The following is a 20,068-nucleotide window of genomic DNA, read 5'->3' as shown; positions in this document are numbered from 1 at the left end:
GCGGCTTTGGATTCTGCTTAAATCAAATACCCCCCACACGATGGTCTGAAAGGGAGTTATGAGTTGAGAAATGCTCAAGCATCTTTATGTAGGCAGTCTTATAGGCTCTAACGAGCCTTTTTTATACATTACACGATCAAAGATTACATTGTACGTTGCCTGACCTTCTTGCATGTGATCCCGCCGTGTTGCCGAGTCCCGCACCTGTTGAGATGGCAAAGGGCTTCGGCGATGCCCAGTCATTGCAAGCAATGCCGTGCTCTGTCCCGTGAGTGTGCCGAGCTGGCCGGCGTTCCTGAAACTGCCGTCCCGCGACAAGACTAACTAACACAACTGTCGTGACAACACCGAGCGCTGATCAGCCCTATTTCCGCCGTTTTGCACACTTGCGTTCCCTCCGGACTGACAACAAGAAATACGTAGGCCGCTCTCTTCAGCAGTCATTGGGTTCCCCTCTGCCCTTCGAGGTTGAATTGAAGAGGTGCCGCCTACGGATGATTGATTGACTGTGCGGAGCTACTGAATCTCGGGGATTGGGTTACACGCGTTGCCTTCAAAGTCAATGTGAAGAATCGTGTTGCGGCTTGACAATGGGTTTCCGTGTGTGTAACTTGCCCCTTCTCTGCGATCTTGGATATTGATTTCGTACACTCCTGATTCTTGTTTAATAAGCTACTTCTTGCGACCTCTTCCCATCTCTGTACCATGCGTAAAATCACAGTCAAGATGCTCTTGCTGCCTATGGCCACCGTACTCTTTGACCTCTTCGGTATGTTCCCGAGTTTGGCACTTGGCTAGTCCAGGTTGATTTGGATTTGGTTCACGACTCACCGTGTATGGGCCCGGTCTCCGTCAACCCCAGTAAACGTGGATCTGATGATGGCTACAGCAAACTCACGGCAATGGGGTTCTCGGACAATTCCATATGGATGTGGTCTCATTGCTGCTCCATCCCGGATACTGCCCGGTTTGATGCATTCGTTGTAACGTACCCCACAAGCGAGCTGCGTACATAAGCGAGCCGCGCACTTTTTATTATTAAACCTTATAAGTGATAAATTAACTTAATTATAACGCTTATAATTAATTAAATATATTAATAATTATTATTTTTAGAGGTTTTTATATTATTTTAGTAAGTGCGCGTATTATATTTAAGCTCTCTATAGATTTTATAGCGTTATAGGCGTATTTTAAACGTTCTCGTATAATTACTCCTTTAACGCGATTCGTTTTATAATTATTTATTACCGTTTCTTGCTCGTACGGCGGCGCCGGTTAAGTATCTTATTTACTTTTCGAAATATCGCGTTCTTATTTTTTAAGAGTAATTCGATATATAACCTACGTTATAACCTTTATAATTTAATTAAAACTAATTAAAATAAACGTTAAAAAGTTATTTTAATATTATAAGATACGGTTTTAAATATATTAGGTTTAAAACTAAGCTTTAATTAAATTATTTAAGGTTTTTAATTTTTAAGGAATAAATAAGCTAAAAAACGTCCCTAAAGGTATTAAGTATATAGCTTTATATTTAATTATAAAATAATATATTTTAAATTATACGAGACGAGTCTTATTTTTCGAAAACCTCTTTATATATTCGAAACGATAAAAATCGCTTAAAACACTTTTAAAAACGCTAATAAAAAGTCCTCCTTTAAGATATAAGTAATATACGCTCGTATAAAACTTTTAATTTTTTTCTCGTACGCTTTTTTTAACGTACGAAAACAGTTGATATTAAGAGGCTAAAACTTATATAACGAATAAAAAAGTATATAAAATATAATAATCGAGTTCTTTTTAAAATAAAGTATTACGACCTAACCTAACCATACGGCTAGACCCACACTCGGCACGGCGACACTATATCTTAAGGCGCTTACGAAAAGCAGCACTAAAACTTACCCTATCGATTAATATTAATAAACCTACTTACGACGATAAATATTACACCGTTATAAAACCACGATAATTAATACTACGAAAACAACACGATATAACTATCTAGCCTTAAATAAATAAAGGTAGACGAAATTATAAAAATAGTTAAAAACGAGTTATACAACGAATAAAGCTTAACGTAGCTTAATAATACTTAATTAAGTAATATTAAATATAATTAATTAAAACTAAGCGGTAAAAAGATTAATAAAAAAGGATTAAATATATAACGATAAATATTTCTTATATATTTTATATAAACGCTCTTTATTTTAATAATTAATTTAAATATTTATCTTAATTTATTAATAAAATAAATAACTTTAATAAAACTATTATAAATCCTTTTAAGTTTATATACTTTAATTACCTTCGTTCTTATAGTTATTATATATTATATTAATAAAGGCTAACTTTTATCGTATATTTAAATACTTTTTTATTTTATTAATATAAACCTTAATACGTTTTATTAAGTTTCTTTTAAAATTTAAATAACGTTCGTTATATTTTAATTACTTTTATTCTTATAAATTATTATTTAAACTTTTAAATAATAACACCTATAAGAATTATATTTATACCTAGACCTAATAATACCCCTCGCTATAAAAAGGGCCCCGCTACTATTATAAATACCTCTTAGTAAAATCTTACTATAGAGGTAAATAGCGACGATAATAACGACGACCTTACCTAATAAATATTAATTAAACGAATTAAAAAACTTAAATAAAAAAGCACTAATTATTAATATTATTATATTAAACTTAAAAAGGGCGTAACGAGCTCTTAACTAAAGACGCTTTAAAATAAATATTAACGAGCTACGCGAGGAAGTACGCCTTTTTTATACCGCCGCTAATATTATTTAAACCCCTGTTACTTTTAAAAAAAGAATAAAAATTAGTACCCTAACGGCCTTTAACGAGATAAACGAGAACCTCCGCGAATTACTTATCTAGGTTAAAACTTATTAACGGTTTTATAAAAAAATATTTTAAAATACTATTTAACGAGTTATTTACGCCGCCTCGTTCTTTAAAAATAAAGTATTCGCTTAATTTAAACCTTATTTAAATAAATTTATAAAAAATAACTAATAAATTTTTAAAAATTATAACGGCTTTAAATAAGCTTTTAAATTATTCTTTTAAAATTTTAATAAAAAGCGATAAAAAAAAAGAATTCGAAACCCTTAAGTAAAAAAGATTAGCCGCTTTTTATACCGCCGAATTCCGACGTATTATAACTTGACTAAACTATATTAAAGCTACGATAATTATAATATATTACCGAGGACTTAAGGAAAACATTAAGAACGAACTTAGCCGGCTCGATACCCTTAATAATTTCCTCTCGTATATAGAGCTTATTATTAAGATCGACACCCGTATATATAAACGACGCCGCGAGAAGTAAAGCGAATAATAACGGTAAACTAATTAAATCTAAACTAATTAAATCTAAACTAATATAAAACGACTACGTTATTATAATAAACCTATAAACCTCGATATTATTAAATATAATAAAAAGTAATATATTATTTATTATAACTATTAAAAGTAAGGATATTACGCTCGAAAATATCGAGTATTAAAAAAAACTTTCGAAAAGTCTTAAACGGATAATATATTAACGTTATTAAAATAAAATACACTTTTATAATAGTTATTAAAAATAATAACGCTATTATTAAATACGATAACCTATTTTAGATAACTTATTATAATAATAGGTGCACCTCTTATTTAACGGATAAGAAAGGTACCGGATAGTTCTTTAAAACCTTTAAAAAAAAGGAAACTATAGCCGAAGCGTCGCGATAATATAAAAAAACGACCCCTTTTATATAATAAAGATAATAATTCGATGAACGATATTATAAACCGGTTAAAATAATTAATAAATTACGAGAATTTAATTAATATATCGATAAATAAGTTAATAAACTAAATCGTTAAGTTTAAAAACTTAAAAACTAATAAATAATTAATTATTTTTAATATCCCTTATCTCGATTTAAAATATTTACGCTAAATACTTATTACGGCTAAGTTTAATTAAAAAGTTTATAACAATTACGTAATAAAAAACGATATTTAAATCTCCTCTATATACGAAGGGTATTTTACGCTCTTATAAATCTTATACGTATATAACGCTTATACGGAACACTTCGTAAAGAAACTCGAGTACGAAAAATTTCCTCGAAAGATTAGTAAATAACTTATTATATAACTATACCCTAATTATATTATTAAGAAAATCCGGACGTTAATTGTTAATAAACAACGCGCGTACTTATTAATATAAAAAGATCTATTATAGCTATAACGGTATTATTTAAAAGGACGAGATTAGAAGGAGTATTTCGAGAATTAATATCTTAAATACGTTTAAAAAAAATCGCGAGCCTATAAATATTTAAAAAAAAAAACGCTTAATACTTTTAAAACATATAAATATATACTTAATAAAAGAACCTTTTTAATATATTAAAAAACTTATAGAGCGTTTATAAATTATAACGAACTTAATAAATCTTCGAATTACTCGAAAAACTCGAATTTTAAGTATTAAGGACAGTACTTTATACAGGGAGAAGTATTAAAACACTTTCGCCAACGTACTAAAAAGCGCCCTATAAAAAACGAAAGGAATAATAGTAACGATATAATAATCGATTATAAAAGATTATTAATTACTTATAAGAGCAGCGCTCGAGAAATAAACGCCGTTTATTATAAAAAGATAATAATAAACGGACTAAAACAAGTCTTTATATTAAATAACGAATAATCGAGCTATCCATGAGTATATTATATTAATAATAAGCGTAAAAACATTCTGTATTAAAGCGCTACTTAATAACGAAACGTAAGGAAACTATATTTCATTACGAATCGTTAACTGCCTTAAACTCGAATAATAATAAAAAAACGCCTTATATTAATTTAAAACCGTTAATAAAGGATTTATAATTTATAACGATAAAAAAGTACGGAAAAAAGTCGTAAACCTTTCGATTAATATCGAAAAATAATATAAACGAATTACGTAGAATATTACGGGCGTCGCAAGATACGATATAATTTTAAAAATACCTTAATTACGGGTAAATAATCTTAAAATTAATTAAAAAATAGGCTAATTTTAATAAAATATATTAAAAAAGGTTTAATTAATAAATAGCGGTTTAAAAAACAACCCTCTAATAAACTTAAAGTCCTTAAAATATACGTTATTATTAAAAAACCTAAGCCGGACATTATAATAACTATATTAAAAAAGTACCGGTAATTCGAAGCTCTCTTTAATAAAAAACTAAAAATAGGCTTACCGCTTTATATATAATAAAATTATAAAATACCCTTTAAAAATAAAAATGAACCCTTATTTATACTTATATATAAACTTAACTAAGAACACGAATAAGCTTTAAAAGAGTACATCACGGAAAACCTCGAAAAGGGAGTTATATAATTATCTATATTATTAATAAGCTTCATATCCTCTTTATCTAAAAAAAAGCAAAGATAGGAAACTTAAATAACGTATATATATTAATTATCGAAAACTTAACGAAATTACTATTAAAAACCGATACCCCCTACTCTTAATCGGCGACCTACGAAATAAACTACTACACGTTAAAATCTTTATAATACTTAACCTCTTTAACGTATATAACCTAATCCGGATTAAAAAAAGAAAATAATAAAAGACCGCGTTTCGAACTAAGTATAAATATTTCGAATATTAAGTTATACTATTTAACTTAATTAACGTATTAATTAATTTTTAAATAATAATTAATTACGTTTTATACGAATACTTTAATAAGTTCGTTATAATATATTTCGATAATATCCTTATTTATTTCGAAAATAACGAGTAATATTAAGAGTACGTAAAGTTAATATTTTAAAAACTATAAGACGTTAATTTATTAATTAACTTAAAAAAACAATTCTATTAATAATCCGTCACCTTTATAAAATATATAATATTCTTAAGCGAAATTCGAATAAAACCCTTAAAAATTTTAATAATTAAGAAATAACTTACGCTTATAAACGTTATAAAGGTTAACGTATCTCATAAGCGAATATCTTATATAAGCGAATGTCTCATTTTTATAAATTTCCTTATAGCCTTAACCTTTTTTTATATTCTTTTATATCCGAAAATACTATAACTTTAAAAAAAAAGTAATATAATTTTAACGCTTTAAACGTTCTAAAAAGACTTAACTTTAAACGTATAAAAAGCTATATTAATTTATTACGTCTTATTAAAAACTTTATAACGTAAACGAAACAATTAACCTATATAACGCGAAATACCTACGAATTCTTAAAAGCTTTTAAATTTCGAAAAAAATACGATTATTCGATATATTATTAATTTAAATACGCGATCGTTTTTTCCCCGGTTAAATAGTATAAAAAATATAGCGAATCGATTATTTAACTTACGTAATACGGGACGCGTCGGTATTAATTAAGCCTCTAATTTTATATAATAATAATTAAACCTCCGGACGTATTTTAATTAAAAAATTAATTATTAAAAAGTCCTTTATAAAGATCCCGACGCGTATTACGCGTAATTTACCTTCGTATAAAATATAATTTATAAATACGAGATTTAAAAAGAGGATATTTATAATTTTAATAAAACCGGCTTTTTTATAAGCTAAATCTCGTTCGAAATAATCGTAACCACCTCCGATTAACGCGGAAAGCCTAAGGTAATATAATAAAAGAACCGGGAATAAGTTATAATTATCTAAGGCGTCGAATTATACGGTTACGCCATCCCTCCGTATATTATCTTTACCGGGAAAACGCACCTCTTTTCTTAATACGAAAATAGCCTATTACCGAAGGACTAGGTGATCGTAATTACTAAAAATAACTAAACTATAAATAAAAAAGGCGAGGACTAAATTCGATATTTTAATTAATATACTAGGTTTTATATAAAAGGTCGTTATCGCCTCCTAGTCCTAAACGGCTATAAAAACTATTACTCGATAACTTTCGAGCTCTATTATAAAAAGAACTCGATTATTATACTCTATATATCTTCTTATTTATCGCATAAATTCTAGCCTTTTAATATCGGCTATTTTCATATATTAAAAAAAGCGTACGGAAAAGAAATTAAATATTTTATACGGGCGTATATTATTTATATCTTAAAGGAGGACTTCCTATTAACGTTTTTAAAAGCGTTTTAAGCGATTTTCACCGTTTCGAATATATAAAAAGGCTTTTAAAAAACAGGACTCGTCTCGTATAATCCGGAATATATTATTTTATAATTAGATATAAAGCTACATATTTTAATACTTTTAAGAACGTTTTTTAACCTATTTATTCTTTAAAAATTAAAAACTTTAAATAACTCGATTAAAGCTTAATTCTAAACCGAATACGTTTAAAACCGTATCGTACGGTATTAAAATAATTCTTCGATATTTATTTTAATTAGTTTTAATTAAATCGTAAAAGCTATAACGTATATTATATACCGAGTTACTTTTTTAAAAAATAAAAACGCGATATTTCGAAAAATAAATAAAATATTTAGCCGGCGCCGCCGTATAAAAAAACGGCTATAAAATAAAAAATTATTTCGTATATAAACTAAAAAAGACTTATAGTTTTAAAAAGATATTTATAAATAATTATAAAACGAATCGCGTTAAAGGAGCAGTCGTATAAGGACGTTTAAAACACGCTTATAACGCTATAAAATCTACGGAGAGCCCGGGCATAATACGCGTACTTATTAAAATAATATAGAAGTATTTAAAGATAAGAATTCCGATTAATGTTAATATATTAAATACGTTGTAGTAAAATTAACTTATATTTTATTAAAAAGGGTGTAAAAAAATAAGATATTCGCTTATATAAGATATTCGCTTATAGAATACGTTAAATCCTTTTTAAAACTAACTAATTATTATTAAATTTTTATCCCCGGGTTTAATAAAATAATAACACTTTTAATAAACTTAACGAAAAAGGACGAGCTATTCTAATAAACGGAAAAAGAAGTCGAAACTTTTTACGATATTAAAAAGCGAATCTTTAACGAATTAATACTTCGCGTAATAAACCTTATTAAACCTTTTAAAATTAAAACCGATATATCGAATTACGCGATTAAAGAGTAATTAAATTAACGAGACGATAACGAAAAGTCGCACCTTATTATATTCTTTTTAAAAAATTTTAACGGATTAAAACTTAATTATTAAATCTATAATAAAAAGTTAATAGCTATTATTAAAGCTTATAAAAAATAAAGATATTATTTTAATAAAATAATAAAATTAATAAAAGTTTATATTAATTATAAAAACTTTATAACGTTTAATATTATTAAAAAGCTAAATAAATAATAAATATAATAATTTAAATTCTTTTTAAAATTTAACCTTATTATTATTTATCGAAAAAGTAACGAAAACGGCCGCGTTAACGCATTAAACCGACGACTAAACCACTAGGAAAAAGTCTTACTCGAAACGTAAACTATCTTAATTTACGATTAAAATAATAACCTCGTATTATTATAATAATTAAACGTTATAAGTCACGTTTAATATAATAATAATTAAATTACTAAGTTTTAATAACTCGGCCGAGCCTTTTGTCTCGCTAATTATATTAAAAATTACTTCGAGAACCGAAACGGTCTCACTTTTTACCGAAATAAGATTTATATCCTTAAATAATATCGTAAAAACTTTATTAAAAAATTCTACGAACATTTTATATATAAATATTAAAAAATATTTAAAACTTAAAAACTAATTACTAAATAATTTAATTACGAAAACCTTAAGCTAATTATAATTAAAGTAATTAATAAATACGACTTTTATAATAAAATTAAAGCCGTTAAATATTAATTATATAAAAAACTATAACTAATCTTATCGTTAAATAAAACATAAAAAATAATCGTACTTAACTTTATAATTAAACTACCCTTATTAAAAAAAACCCTTAATTAAAATTAATTATAATAATATCTTAATAATTACGAATAAACTTACGAAATATACCTACTTTTTATCATATAAGGAATCTAGCGATACTAGCGACTTAGCCTATATATTCCTTTAAATAATCGTTAATTAATACGAGCTATTTAAAACGATTATTTCCGATAGAAATAAACTATTTACCGCTAAATTTTAGAAATTACTTATAATATAACTCGGTATTAAATATAAACTATTTACGGCTTACTACCTTTAAACGAATAAATAAACCGAGCGGATAAATTAAACCTTAAAATAATACCTACTCTATTATATTAATTATAAATAAAATAATTAAGTATAATTATTACCTATAATTTAATTCGCTTATAATAATGCGAATAACGAAATTATATATATATTACTATTTCGAATAAACTACGAGTATAACCTAGAAATTATTAAAAAACCTTTAAAAAAAAAGCTAGCACTAATCGTAATCATATAAATCGAAAAATTAAAAAAACTCTAAATTACGTTATAATAAGACCTTATCTTCCTTTAATAACGAATAAAAGAATACGCCGACTAGACTAGGTTAAAAAAACTAACTTTAAAAAAGGGAAAAAAAATATACCTCTTATAACGAAACATTAAAACTAAGCGACCAAGTAATAAACTAGATTTTAAAAAGATCGGATTATTTAAAATCATAAAAATTATTTTAAAAATTAATTACTGATTATCGCTATTTAAAATAATATAAATATATTTAATATTCTATATTTTATTATTTAAACTAGCGGTTAAAAATATCTCGATTAATATATAATTAAAAGTCGTAATAAATTAATACGAATAGGAAATTAAAAAAATTATTAATTAAAAAAACTAAACGAAACCTCTAATACCTCGTTTAATAAAAAGGTTACCTATTAAAAAAATAATATTTAAAAACTTAAAAAATACCTAACGAACGCCGCTAAAGAGCTACGAGCGTTTAAATAATAACCTCAGGTATCGGATTAAAAGAAAATCCGTTACGTTTTAATTAATAACATTAAAACCACCGTAAGCTTAAACAGCTAAAACAGCCTTAAACTCTTAACGCTCCTACTCCTCTAACTCGTTTAAAAAGCGAAAACCCCGCTATACTAACTTCATACCCTAAGTACGAGCCATATTTTTCTATTTCTAAAGGCGGATCAGGCGAGTAATAACCTTATTTATCTTTTCTTAATAACGTTTTTAAAGCTTAAAAAACGCTTTTCTATAATAGCTTCTTCGCGCCTTAAATAACGATACTCTTTTTAAATACGTTATAACGAATAAAAAAACACCTTAATATTATTATTAAAAAAACGATAAATAAATACATTCTTAATATTTATTAATACGTTTTATTAGTATATACTTTTATTTTTTTTAAAAAAATAACAAGAACACGGTATAACTTTAAAGCTAAAATCGTTAAAAGAAGTAATAAAATCGTAACGACGAGCGGTAAAACTCTTTAATTTAAACCGTAATTTTTTAATTCGATTTAACACTATAATAAGCATATATTATTAAAAAAAAAAAAAAAAGAGAACTTACTAAAAATTCCCTAACGAAAACGATAAAACTTAACACTTATAACGACTAACTATTTTAAAATAAAACAAGTAAAAAAAAGAGGATAATATTATAACCTAACTTAACTATACGACTAGACCTATACTCGGCACGGCGATACTATATCTTAAAGCGTTTATAAAAAATAATATTAATAAACTTACTTATAACGATAAATATTATACCGTTATAATACCACGATAATTAATATTATAAAGATAATACGATATAGCTATCTAGCCTTAAATAAATAAAGGTGGACGAAATTATAAGGATAGTTAAAAACGGGTCACATAACGAATAAAGCTTAACGTAACTTAATAATATTTAGTTAAGTAATATTAAATATAATCGATTAAAACTAAGCGATAAAAAGATTAATAAAAAAAGGATTAAATATATAATAACGAATATTCCTTATATATTTATATAAACGCTCCTTATTTTAATAATTAATTTAAGTATTAATCTTAACTTATTAATAAAGTAAACAGCTTTAATAAAACTATTATAAATCCTTATAAATCTACGTACTTTAATTACTTTTATTTTTACGGCTATTATATATTATATTAATAAAGGCGGACCTTTATTACACGTTTAAATACTCCTTTATATTATTAATATAAACCCTAGTACGTTTTATTAAGTTTCTTTTAAAACTTAGATAGCGTTCGTTACGTAAGGCTTAAAAGCTATCGAGTAATAGCTTTCGTAGCCGTTTAAAACTAAGAGGCGATAATAACCCTTTGTACGAGACCTAGTATATTAATTAAAGTTTCGAATTTAATCCTCGCCTCTTTTATTCGTAGTTTAGTTATTTTTAATAACTACGATTACCTAGTCCTTTAGTAATAAGTTTTTATACTAAGAAGAGAGGTGCGTTTTCTCGGCAAAGATAATATATAGAGGGATGGCGTAACCGTTTAATCTAACGCCTTGGATAATTATAACCTATTCTCGGTTCTTTTACTATATTACCCTAGGCTTTCCGCGTTAATCGGAGGTGGTTACGATTATTTTAAACGAGATTTAGCTTATAAAAAACCCGGTCTTATTAAAGTTATATATATCCTCTTTTTATATTTTATATTTATTAATTATATTTTATATAAAAATAAACTACGCGCGATACGCGTTAAGATTTTTATAAAGAATTTTTTAATAATTAATTCTTTAATTAAAACGCGTTTAAATATTTAATTATTATCGTATAAAGTTAAAGGCTTAATTAACGCCGACGCGTCTCGCGTCGTGTAAATTAAGTAATTAATTTATTATATCTTTTATATTATTTAATATAAAAAAAACGATCGCGTATTTAAATTAATAATGTATTAAATAATTAATTATTTTTTAAAATTAAAAAGCTTTCGAGAGTTTATAGAGATTTCGAATCGTGGTTAAATTTCGCGTCGTCGGCTATATAACGTCGACTTTAAAATATAATATATCGCTATAACTTTTTATATACTTAATTTTAAGTTATTTTAAAACATTTAAAGCGTTAAATTAAACTATTTTTCTTTATTTTTTAATTTTATACTTATTAAAAAAGAAAAATTAATATAAAAGTAATTATAAGAAAGTTAATTAAAAGTGCGCAGCTCGCTTGTGGGGTACGTTAGTCACTTCTTTATTTTCATACGAGCCTCGACTCCAAGAGAACGACCGCCTACTGTCTGCAAATCAGGTCGTGTTCTTCTTAGCAGTAATGAAGCTATCTTACCTACTTACTTAATAGCCATGTCATGGTTGTCTTATTGCATACAAATACATTCCCACCGTGGATTCCATCCGTTATTTTGCGAAACGGATCTACTGGGGAAGGTGTGGACGTCAAGCGTCATGTCAGATTCGCACGACAGACCACTGAGCCAAATGACCTGAAAAGACGCAAAACACAGTAGTTCGAATCCCACGAAGAGCATGCCCTTTTACTCTATGCACGACATAGAAAAATAAATTAACGCTACAGGTTTTCCCCGAGTCTTCAGGTACTCATCTGTACCCACGAAGCACGACATGTAGAAGGCAACAGGGTCAAGCGAGAAGTCTTGGGGTCCTGGGAACACAGTGGGCAACCACTCGAAATTGGGAACACAGTGGGCAACCACTCGGAATGGCGCCGCAGCTGTGACCGGGGGACCTTAGGCATCGGATTTGCCTGTTATTAGGACTTATAAGGGGACCCTCGCCAGGACCTTGACTTGGCGGGAAAGCGCAGCGCGCCGGCAGTGCGCCTTCCCTGTGTGCATCTTGCCCCATACGTACATCAACAAGTCAAAGCCGCACAGTCCACCACCGATGTGGCTGAACCACCGTTCCTACCAGAGTAACAAGGTAGATAGCCTGTCGATCGAGTTGAACAACATCTCGTTGCCGCTGGTCCTGGCGCTCCCATAGCCCGGCAGAATCCGGCATGGTGTGAGATTGATCGCCAGGGGCTCGTAGTTGAATACCTGCCAGGCCCATGTGAATTGCGCAGAATCAGGTAAGCTACTTACTTGGATGTCGGACCAATCAAGGCCAGAAAGTCACTACATTTACTGACACCCGTCGCTGCGTCGCCGGTGGCTAAACCAAATGGTTGATGGAATGCTGGTCCAGCGCCCCACTAAAAGGAGAATAGGGGTAATCATGACCAAAGGGGGGCGATGAATTATTTTATATCTTCATAACTAAACAACATAAAACACAATATAGTATACATATACGGGAATTGACATAGTATACCCTCCCCCCATTCTCATTGACCAGAATAAAACACTGTCGGCCCTCTCTCCAAATCCCATCACTACCCTTTTAAGGAGTTGCGTCGTAGATGTCCTCTTCCTCGACGTTAGGCTTATCGTTGGCCTCACCTGGTGACGGATTTCCCGTGTGGGCAAACAAAGGAGCAACCTGATTTGAACTCGAACCACCCCCGGTGACGAGCGGCTGATCCCGGGCCTGAAGGGCCGTGAACAGGTTCATCGTGTACGGGTTCGGCGGCAGCTGCGGCGGCGGGGTGACCTCGGGCGCCAGCCCCTGCGGCTGCTCGTTCTGTTGCCGCCGCAGGTCGGGCGGGGCCTGGATCAGCCGGAGCTGGCCCTGCGGGCTGAGGTTGAAGTTCCAGCCCTGTATGGCCGGGTCGATCAGGCCCGGGTCGACCAGCGGCGGCGACCACGACGGCGCCAGGCGCGGCGCCGGCAGGTACGGCGGCGGCGGGTTGACCAGGCCCACGTTGAGCTGCGCCATGAGCCGCATGCCCTCGCTGGGGCTGACGGGCGTCTGGCCCTGCACGACCCCGTTGACGGTGTACCCGGGCGGCGGCCAGACGGGGAAGTTCTGGGGCGGGTTGTAGAACCCGGGCGGCGTCGGCGTCGGCAACTGGGGGTGGACTTGGGGGGGCGTGTTGACGGGCATGAACGGGCCCTTTTCGTGCGAGCCGACATCCTCCGACGGGTGGAATGGGTTCTCGCCAGCCGTTCCGGGCGGCGGAGGATATTGATACTGCGGTGACTGCTGCCGCCCATTGTTGCCTTGGAGCTGCACCATCTGCTGGGCCAGCCGGACCTGTTCCTGCGCGTGGCGCTGCATCTCCTGCTGCTGAAGCCACCATATATGCTGCTGCTGCTGCTGGTTGATCTGCTGCTGCTGCCGAAGTTGCTGCTGCTGCTGCTGCGGGCCTTGCGCCGGCGGCGTTGCGTCGAAGAACGGCACGGGCTGTACGTACTGGTAGCCGGGCGGCTGGAGAGGCTTCTGGGGAGGCTGCTGGGGGGGCTGCTGGAGAGGCTGCTGAAGAGGCTGCTGCTGGGGGAGAGGCTGCTGTTGCGGGATCTGCCCGGGGACCAGCTGGCCCCCATTGGGCCCGTTGGACCACACAATATTGGCCGGAGGGCGTTGGGCCGGGGGCCACTGCTGCCCCGGCGGGTTGTTTTGTTGCTGCCATACCGCGTTCTGTTGTCGGTAGACGTTGACTTCGGTCCAGTCGGCTACTTTGTTACCCGAGATGGCTGTAGGGTATATATTGGTCAGTATTTATGCATGTATGCGGTGGCGAGGGCGGGCAGTATAATGGCATGGCAAGTAGATAGGGGGGAGTTAAGGGGGAGAGAACGCTCATGTGACTTACGCGGGATGCGAGGGGGCGCTGGGTTGTTGTTGCTGACCTTGGCTGGGCGTTAGCAATGTCGTTCATTTATCCTCCTCCTATTCGCAAAACAAACAAAACTCGAATCAGATGTTGTTCGGAAGACTTACTCCGTCTACACTTAAGTTGCGTATCTCAGCTATTCTCCTATGGAGGCTGACGTCGGCTCCCCACGGGGCTGCTTCTCCCCGCTGAATTTGAGCCTCACGGTTCCCCAGGTCTTGTGATAGTTCAGGGGCCATATTCTCTCGCCAGCGCCTCCTTCAAGTGATAGTCAGCAACCATGCTAGTAGTTTTCCATACGAGGCGGAAGAGAGAGAGAGAGAAAACAGGGGTTGACCTACACGAAGGCTCTTTGTTGGCCGGCGTGACCGCGAATGGCAAATTCGGCCATAACATGCTCCCAGAGGGCCACGTCGGCGAAGGTGACGTTGCCAGCGGCATCGATCTCGAGCCGGCCTCGCAAGAGGATACAGATAACCCAACAGTCTAGCTGTTCCTCTGTCCAGCCCCTCCCGCCATTCTTTCGGACTACCGGTTCCACAAGCCACCCATCAAAAGGAGGATCCCCCCCAGGGGGGCCGTTGCCGCCCGGGGATCCTCCGCCACCGCCTGGACCCGCTCCTGACGCTGCTGCACTCATTTGGCTGCGAGTTCTAGGGATTTTCGGTCTTTCCTTTTTCTTCAAGTCGATCGGTAAAACGAGGTGATGGACTATAGAGAGTAAGTATCAGAATCTGATAGTTAATAGTAATAGTGAATGTTACAAAGATCTTGGAAAGAGAGAGGGAGAGGTTTGCACAACGAGGACGGCATGGCTGGATACGTCGAATTATATACATTCCTGTTCAATGGACTCGACACGGTCAGTATCCGTTTTCGGGCAGACCTGTCAACCGCTTCTCCTTTCTGTGTACAATGGAAATAAAGATGGTCTTTTAGCCTATCAAAGCCCTCGACAACGCGGACACGACTTGAAAGGAGGTGCAACAATGAAAAGCCTCGGAGCGCAAAAGTGGCAACAATGAATGTCCTCGCAGTTTGGGTTAGAACAATTCTCGAAACGGTTCCTAGTCTACCTACTGGGTGACCTGCCTATAGGAGATCATATTGACTTGCGCTGGTATAGTCAGGAGGAAGAGAAAATGAAAATAACTTTCTTCAGGTATAGGAAGTAGTATAGGGGACATAACCGAAAACGACTAGTTTATAGCCATTGCAATTCAATTAGTCTAGTTTATATTGCACAGTTTTGATCGTACGTGATGTGTACTAATATAAAATACGAATCACTTTATAATATAGGAAATTGCTAGTTCTAGAAAACGAATAATGCCTCCCAATCCTCGGAATTAGGTACATGGGATTATTCACAGCAGAACCCGTGACAACACAAGCCCAAGATCTCAAACGGCAGGTTACTAGGAAACCCGGCGGCGTGCATCTGGAGCCCGCGGATCCAGAGCAGAACGTCCAACTGCAGATCCTCGCCAAAACGTACGGGATCCCGGGCATGCTGGTACCGGAAGCTGAGCTTGTCGGGGTCCATGAGCTTGCCGGCCCTCACAGCCACATCATTACTCATCAGAGAGCACTTCTCGATAATACTACTATCCGAATCCAGCACCTGCAAAATACAGTACGCACCACGGGGATGAAAGCGAGAATTCTCAAAGGGGAAACGCAGCCGGGAACTGCGATTCGACAGCCTTCAGCGCCACTGGATTTAGGCTCTCCGTATTGTCGTTGTTGTTATCCAGACGACGGCCATCATTGGAATCTCCATCCCGGTCGAACCATGGAAATAACGCTACCTTGCCTCCCCCGGTCAACGCAACAATCTCAGCCACCACCGACCGCGCCGCCGCCGTCAAGCGCGCGACCTCCCTCCCGCGCGGCGGCGTCTCGCCCAGCCGGAACCGGACCCGCCGCCCGTCCGAGGGGCTGGTAGCGACCAAGTCCAGCCGCTTGAGCGGCTGGCCCACATCGAGGACGGCGAGGGCGAGGACCTCGAGCTGCGCGGCGACGGCGGGCGCGTACTCGACGACGAGGCGGCGCACGGCCAGGGAGGCCGCGAGGAACAGCGGGTTGGCCGGCGACTGGGCCGACGGGCCCCAGCGGGACGTCTGCGACCAACGCAGGACGTCGTGATCGCGGTGGAACCGCGTGAGGCGGGCCGCGGAGTAGTCCTCAGCCGGGATTGAGTCTCGCTCCCAGGCGTCGTCGCCGCCCAGGCTGCGTTTGATGAGGGCTTGGTCCAGCGGGATGGGCCGGTAGTACCGGGCGAGTTCTCGGTAGGCTTCGTAGCATGTCAGAAGCACGGAAGGCAGACATGAGGATGAGAATGAGGATGACGGCTGTTCAGAATCATCATTGTCGTCGTGGTCTAAGACGTAATGCAGCCACCAGTCCCCGGGCGGTACCCAGTTCCGTACGTCGATGTTGGGTTTCAGCCGTACATCGACGACGCGATGGGGAAGTGTGTATCGCCATATCTTGCAGCGGATCTCCGGGGGAAGCAGGACAAATTGGTGAAACTCTGACATGATGGCTGGGACAGGAATTCAAAATCGACAAGTCAGGAGTAATCAAAGTCAAGACTAATTTAGAAGTTGCGCGGTATTTACGATGAGCAGCGCAGAGGTCTCTATATCTCCAAGGTGCTCGACGTCGTAACATCACGTATTCGCACGAAGATGAAGTCATTATATTGCAGTAATGGCCATCAAGGTGGGTTGATCCGCTACTAGGCCATGTATCTGATTGGCTTGTTGGCAGTATACTCCATCGACGTGGCCATCAAGGTAGCTGGATTTGTAGAAGATTGCCCAAACAGGCAGTCAACCACTGAGCTGACTTGGCATCGAACCGAAGTTGAAAGGGAAAAAGCAGTCCAACTAGAAGAATGCAGCAGACGTTTCCTGCAGTCTTCGGGGTTAAGAAGCCAAGAAATTGGACACCTTTCCGAGCTCGCATGCCAGATGGGCATTCGTGCATGGCATCTGGGTTGGTCTTGGGCCGAATCCCATGGCCTGCAGCGTGCATCATTACCATTCGAATTGACCGAGGTTGACTGGTCGTCCGTCAGCAACTTATCGGTCCAAGTGTCGATTGCGACTGCCATGCTGCCATGCTGCTGGGCCAGGTTCCATGTAGACATGCCTCCAAGCCGCGCGATCGCACAGGACCTTGCAATTGGCAGCGAAGTAAACAACCAGACGATTCATCCGGCGCTCGGTCGAGGTACAGTTGTCTGCTTGCTGCGACTCGGGTGCAGCAGCCTGTGTGGCGTGACTGCCTGCCAAAAGTGTCAGGGGCATCATTGCGTCATGCCGTCTTGGCAAGACTGCGAACAAGCGGCTAGGCACTCGGACATCAAGTGAGTGTCCTCGGACTGGGCAAACGGTCGAGTCTGCGCGCAAACCGAAAAGTCTCGAGATGGCTGTAGCAATTGCGAAAGGGTAGGAGGCAATTATATTGCCATGATTGTCTTCATCTCAGATCCAAAGGGCCGAATCAGCAGCCGTTAATCATCAATTGAACCGTGATGTTGATGGATGCGCTAACGTGCGGATGTGGATTCTGGCCGTTTTTTCCTCGTCCGGATTGAAACTTGGTTTCATCTTGCTCCTTCCATCCTCCTTCCAAGACGGGCCATGTTCTGCAGATTACCGAGGAAGAACAAACTCGGGCCAAAGGCAGGACCAAGACCAACAACGGATTACCCAGATAGGCTGTAACGAGCTCAGCTCATATAGTATGATGTGTTGGCGGCGATTGTTGATTCTGTTGCTAGCCAAAACACGAGCTAGGTCTCGACTTGTCATCCAAAACCCTAATCCGCGAGCCGCCCAATCGCGTTGGTTCCACCTGCCGCCCCTGGCGCATTAGCCCCTATGCACCCCTGGGTGTTTGAGGTTTAAGGAACCAGGCACACCCAGGCACACCCAACCTACTTTCGCGGGAAGGGTTAGGCAAGCAAGGGTCGAGGGGTGTGTGCTCGGCGAGACGGCAGTGGGCTGATTATTTCGTCCGATCCTTCGGATGCTTGGCGCCTCGATCAATGACATGGCAGACGGCCTTGGCAAATTGCTTATCAAGCGGCCGCGTGGCTTGGGGGGGGGGGCAGGGGGCTCCGAGCTCAGATCCAGGTCGAGATGAGGAAATGGGATGGGCAAGCGCAGCAGAACGAAATAATTTGCAGCTGTGTGTTTTCTGTTGCTGTAGAAGGAAGTGGCTCCGTACTAGCGGTGGTGCAGGGTGCAGTAATGAAATTGCCATATGAGGAGGGTGGGATTCGAGCGGTCCCTGATGGTTCGTGTTTGGTTTGATTAGGAAATGAAAATGGAAAATGGTATTGGCGAAACGGGGCGCCGGAAATGGTCGTCAAAAATTACCCGATCGACATACAGTACAATGATCAACACTGTCAACGCCGAACAGCCTCACAGTTCGTTCGAGAGCAGAGCCTCAACGATCAACGACTACGCTAGGCTACCTAGGCATGCTGCTCGACTCGGCTCGACTGACTGAGATGACTTAGGTAAACATTGTCAAACTTAGTCGAAAATAATAGGGTCTTCGGGTTCCGTGGACTGGGCGATTCCTAGTTTCGTCCCAGCAGGAGCCGGAGCCCCAGACAATGGCAGACTGGGTCTTCTGAGTCCTGGGGACGCTTCTCTTGTTCGAGGCGTTTGAAGCATGTCTGGACGGCACTGGTCTGCGCCTCGTCCAAGCCCGCCCGTTTACCTGCCCAACCGTCATCCCAAGGCGCCCGAGGAGGCATCTCTCCATCTGAAAGAAGGCAGGATCTGTTTGCGTCTCCACCATGATGAAATTCGGATGATGAAGTTTCCTGGTGGCTTGGGGGACGGGCAAAACGTCGTGACCCCCCACCCACACTGGCCATTTTCGAAACAACCACTCCTTAGAAATGCAGCGAATGCAGAGAAACTTGGGCGGGCCAGCGGCTTCTCGCTCAACAAGCTTAAGTCTGCAGCCCTGCTTGGCGGCTTGGCGGGCTTGGCAAGTTGCCGTTAGAATGGAAAAGCGGAGCCCGTACTGTCATGGCGGCGGGTCCGGTCCCATTAGAAGAACCGGGTCGCCTGTTACACCTTTGGTGGACAGCCTCAGTCTCTTTGTCTCTTCCCTATCAGAACTGCATAGATCTGCAGGTACGGAGGCAAAGGCACATTGCACGCTGTGTTACAGGACCTGCCGCAATAAGACCGACCACTTTTCGGAATTCTATGCTACATGCTACATACTACCAGCTACTTACCAGGAGCCACGGCGCACACACTGCAATCCTCCCAGCCAGCCAGCCAGCCAGCCAACCAAACGTCGCCGAGCCT

General features: G+C 37.5%; 2 protein-coding genes across 2 annotated transcripts; both read right to left on the bottom strand.

The window, feature by feature from the left end:
- Positions 1–13,384: 13,384 nt before the first annotated feature.
- On the bottom strand, positions 13,385–15,357 carry PG994_000561 (uncharacterized protein; the record flags this gene model as incomplete). Its single annotated transcript, XM_066851970.1, has 4 exons — positions 13,385–14,577; positions 14,697–14,733; positions 14,825–14,975; positions 15,059–15,357. The coding sequence occupies 4 exons, from the start codon at positions 15,355–15,357 to the stop codon at positions 13,385–13,387; spliced, it is 1,680 nt and encodes a 559-aa protein (XP_066722602.1).
- A 1,027-nt stretch (positions 15,358–16,384) lies between these two features.
- Positions 16,385–17,260, bottom strand: PG994_000560 (uncharacterized protein; the record flags this gene model as incomplete). Its single annotated transcript, XM_066851969.1, has 1 exon — positions 16,385–17,260. One exon carries the CDS (start codon positions 17,258–17,260, stop codon positions 16,385–16,387), a length of 876 nt encoding a protein of 291 aa, XP_066722601.1.
- Positions 17,261–20,068: the final 2,808 nt, after the last annotated feature.

This window comes from Apiospora phragmitis (genome assembly GCF_038363925.1).
Source record: "Apiospora phragmitis strain CBS 135458 chromosome Unknown utg000001l:1.0-2902119.0:1.0-2906034.0, whole genome shotgun sequence".
In the NCBI taxonomy this organism is placed as follows: domain Eukaryota; kingdom Fungi; phylum Ascomycota; class Sordariomycetes; order Amphisphaeriales; family Apiosporaceae; genus Apiospora; species Apiospora phragmitis.
The sequence above is the reverse complement of the archived record's forward strand: the minus strand, read 5'-3'. Positions and strand labels throughout refer to the sequence as shown.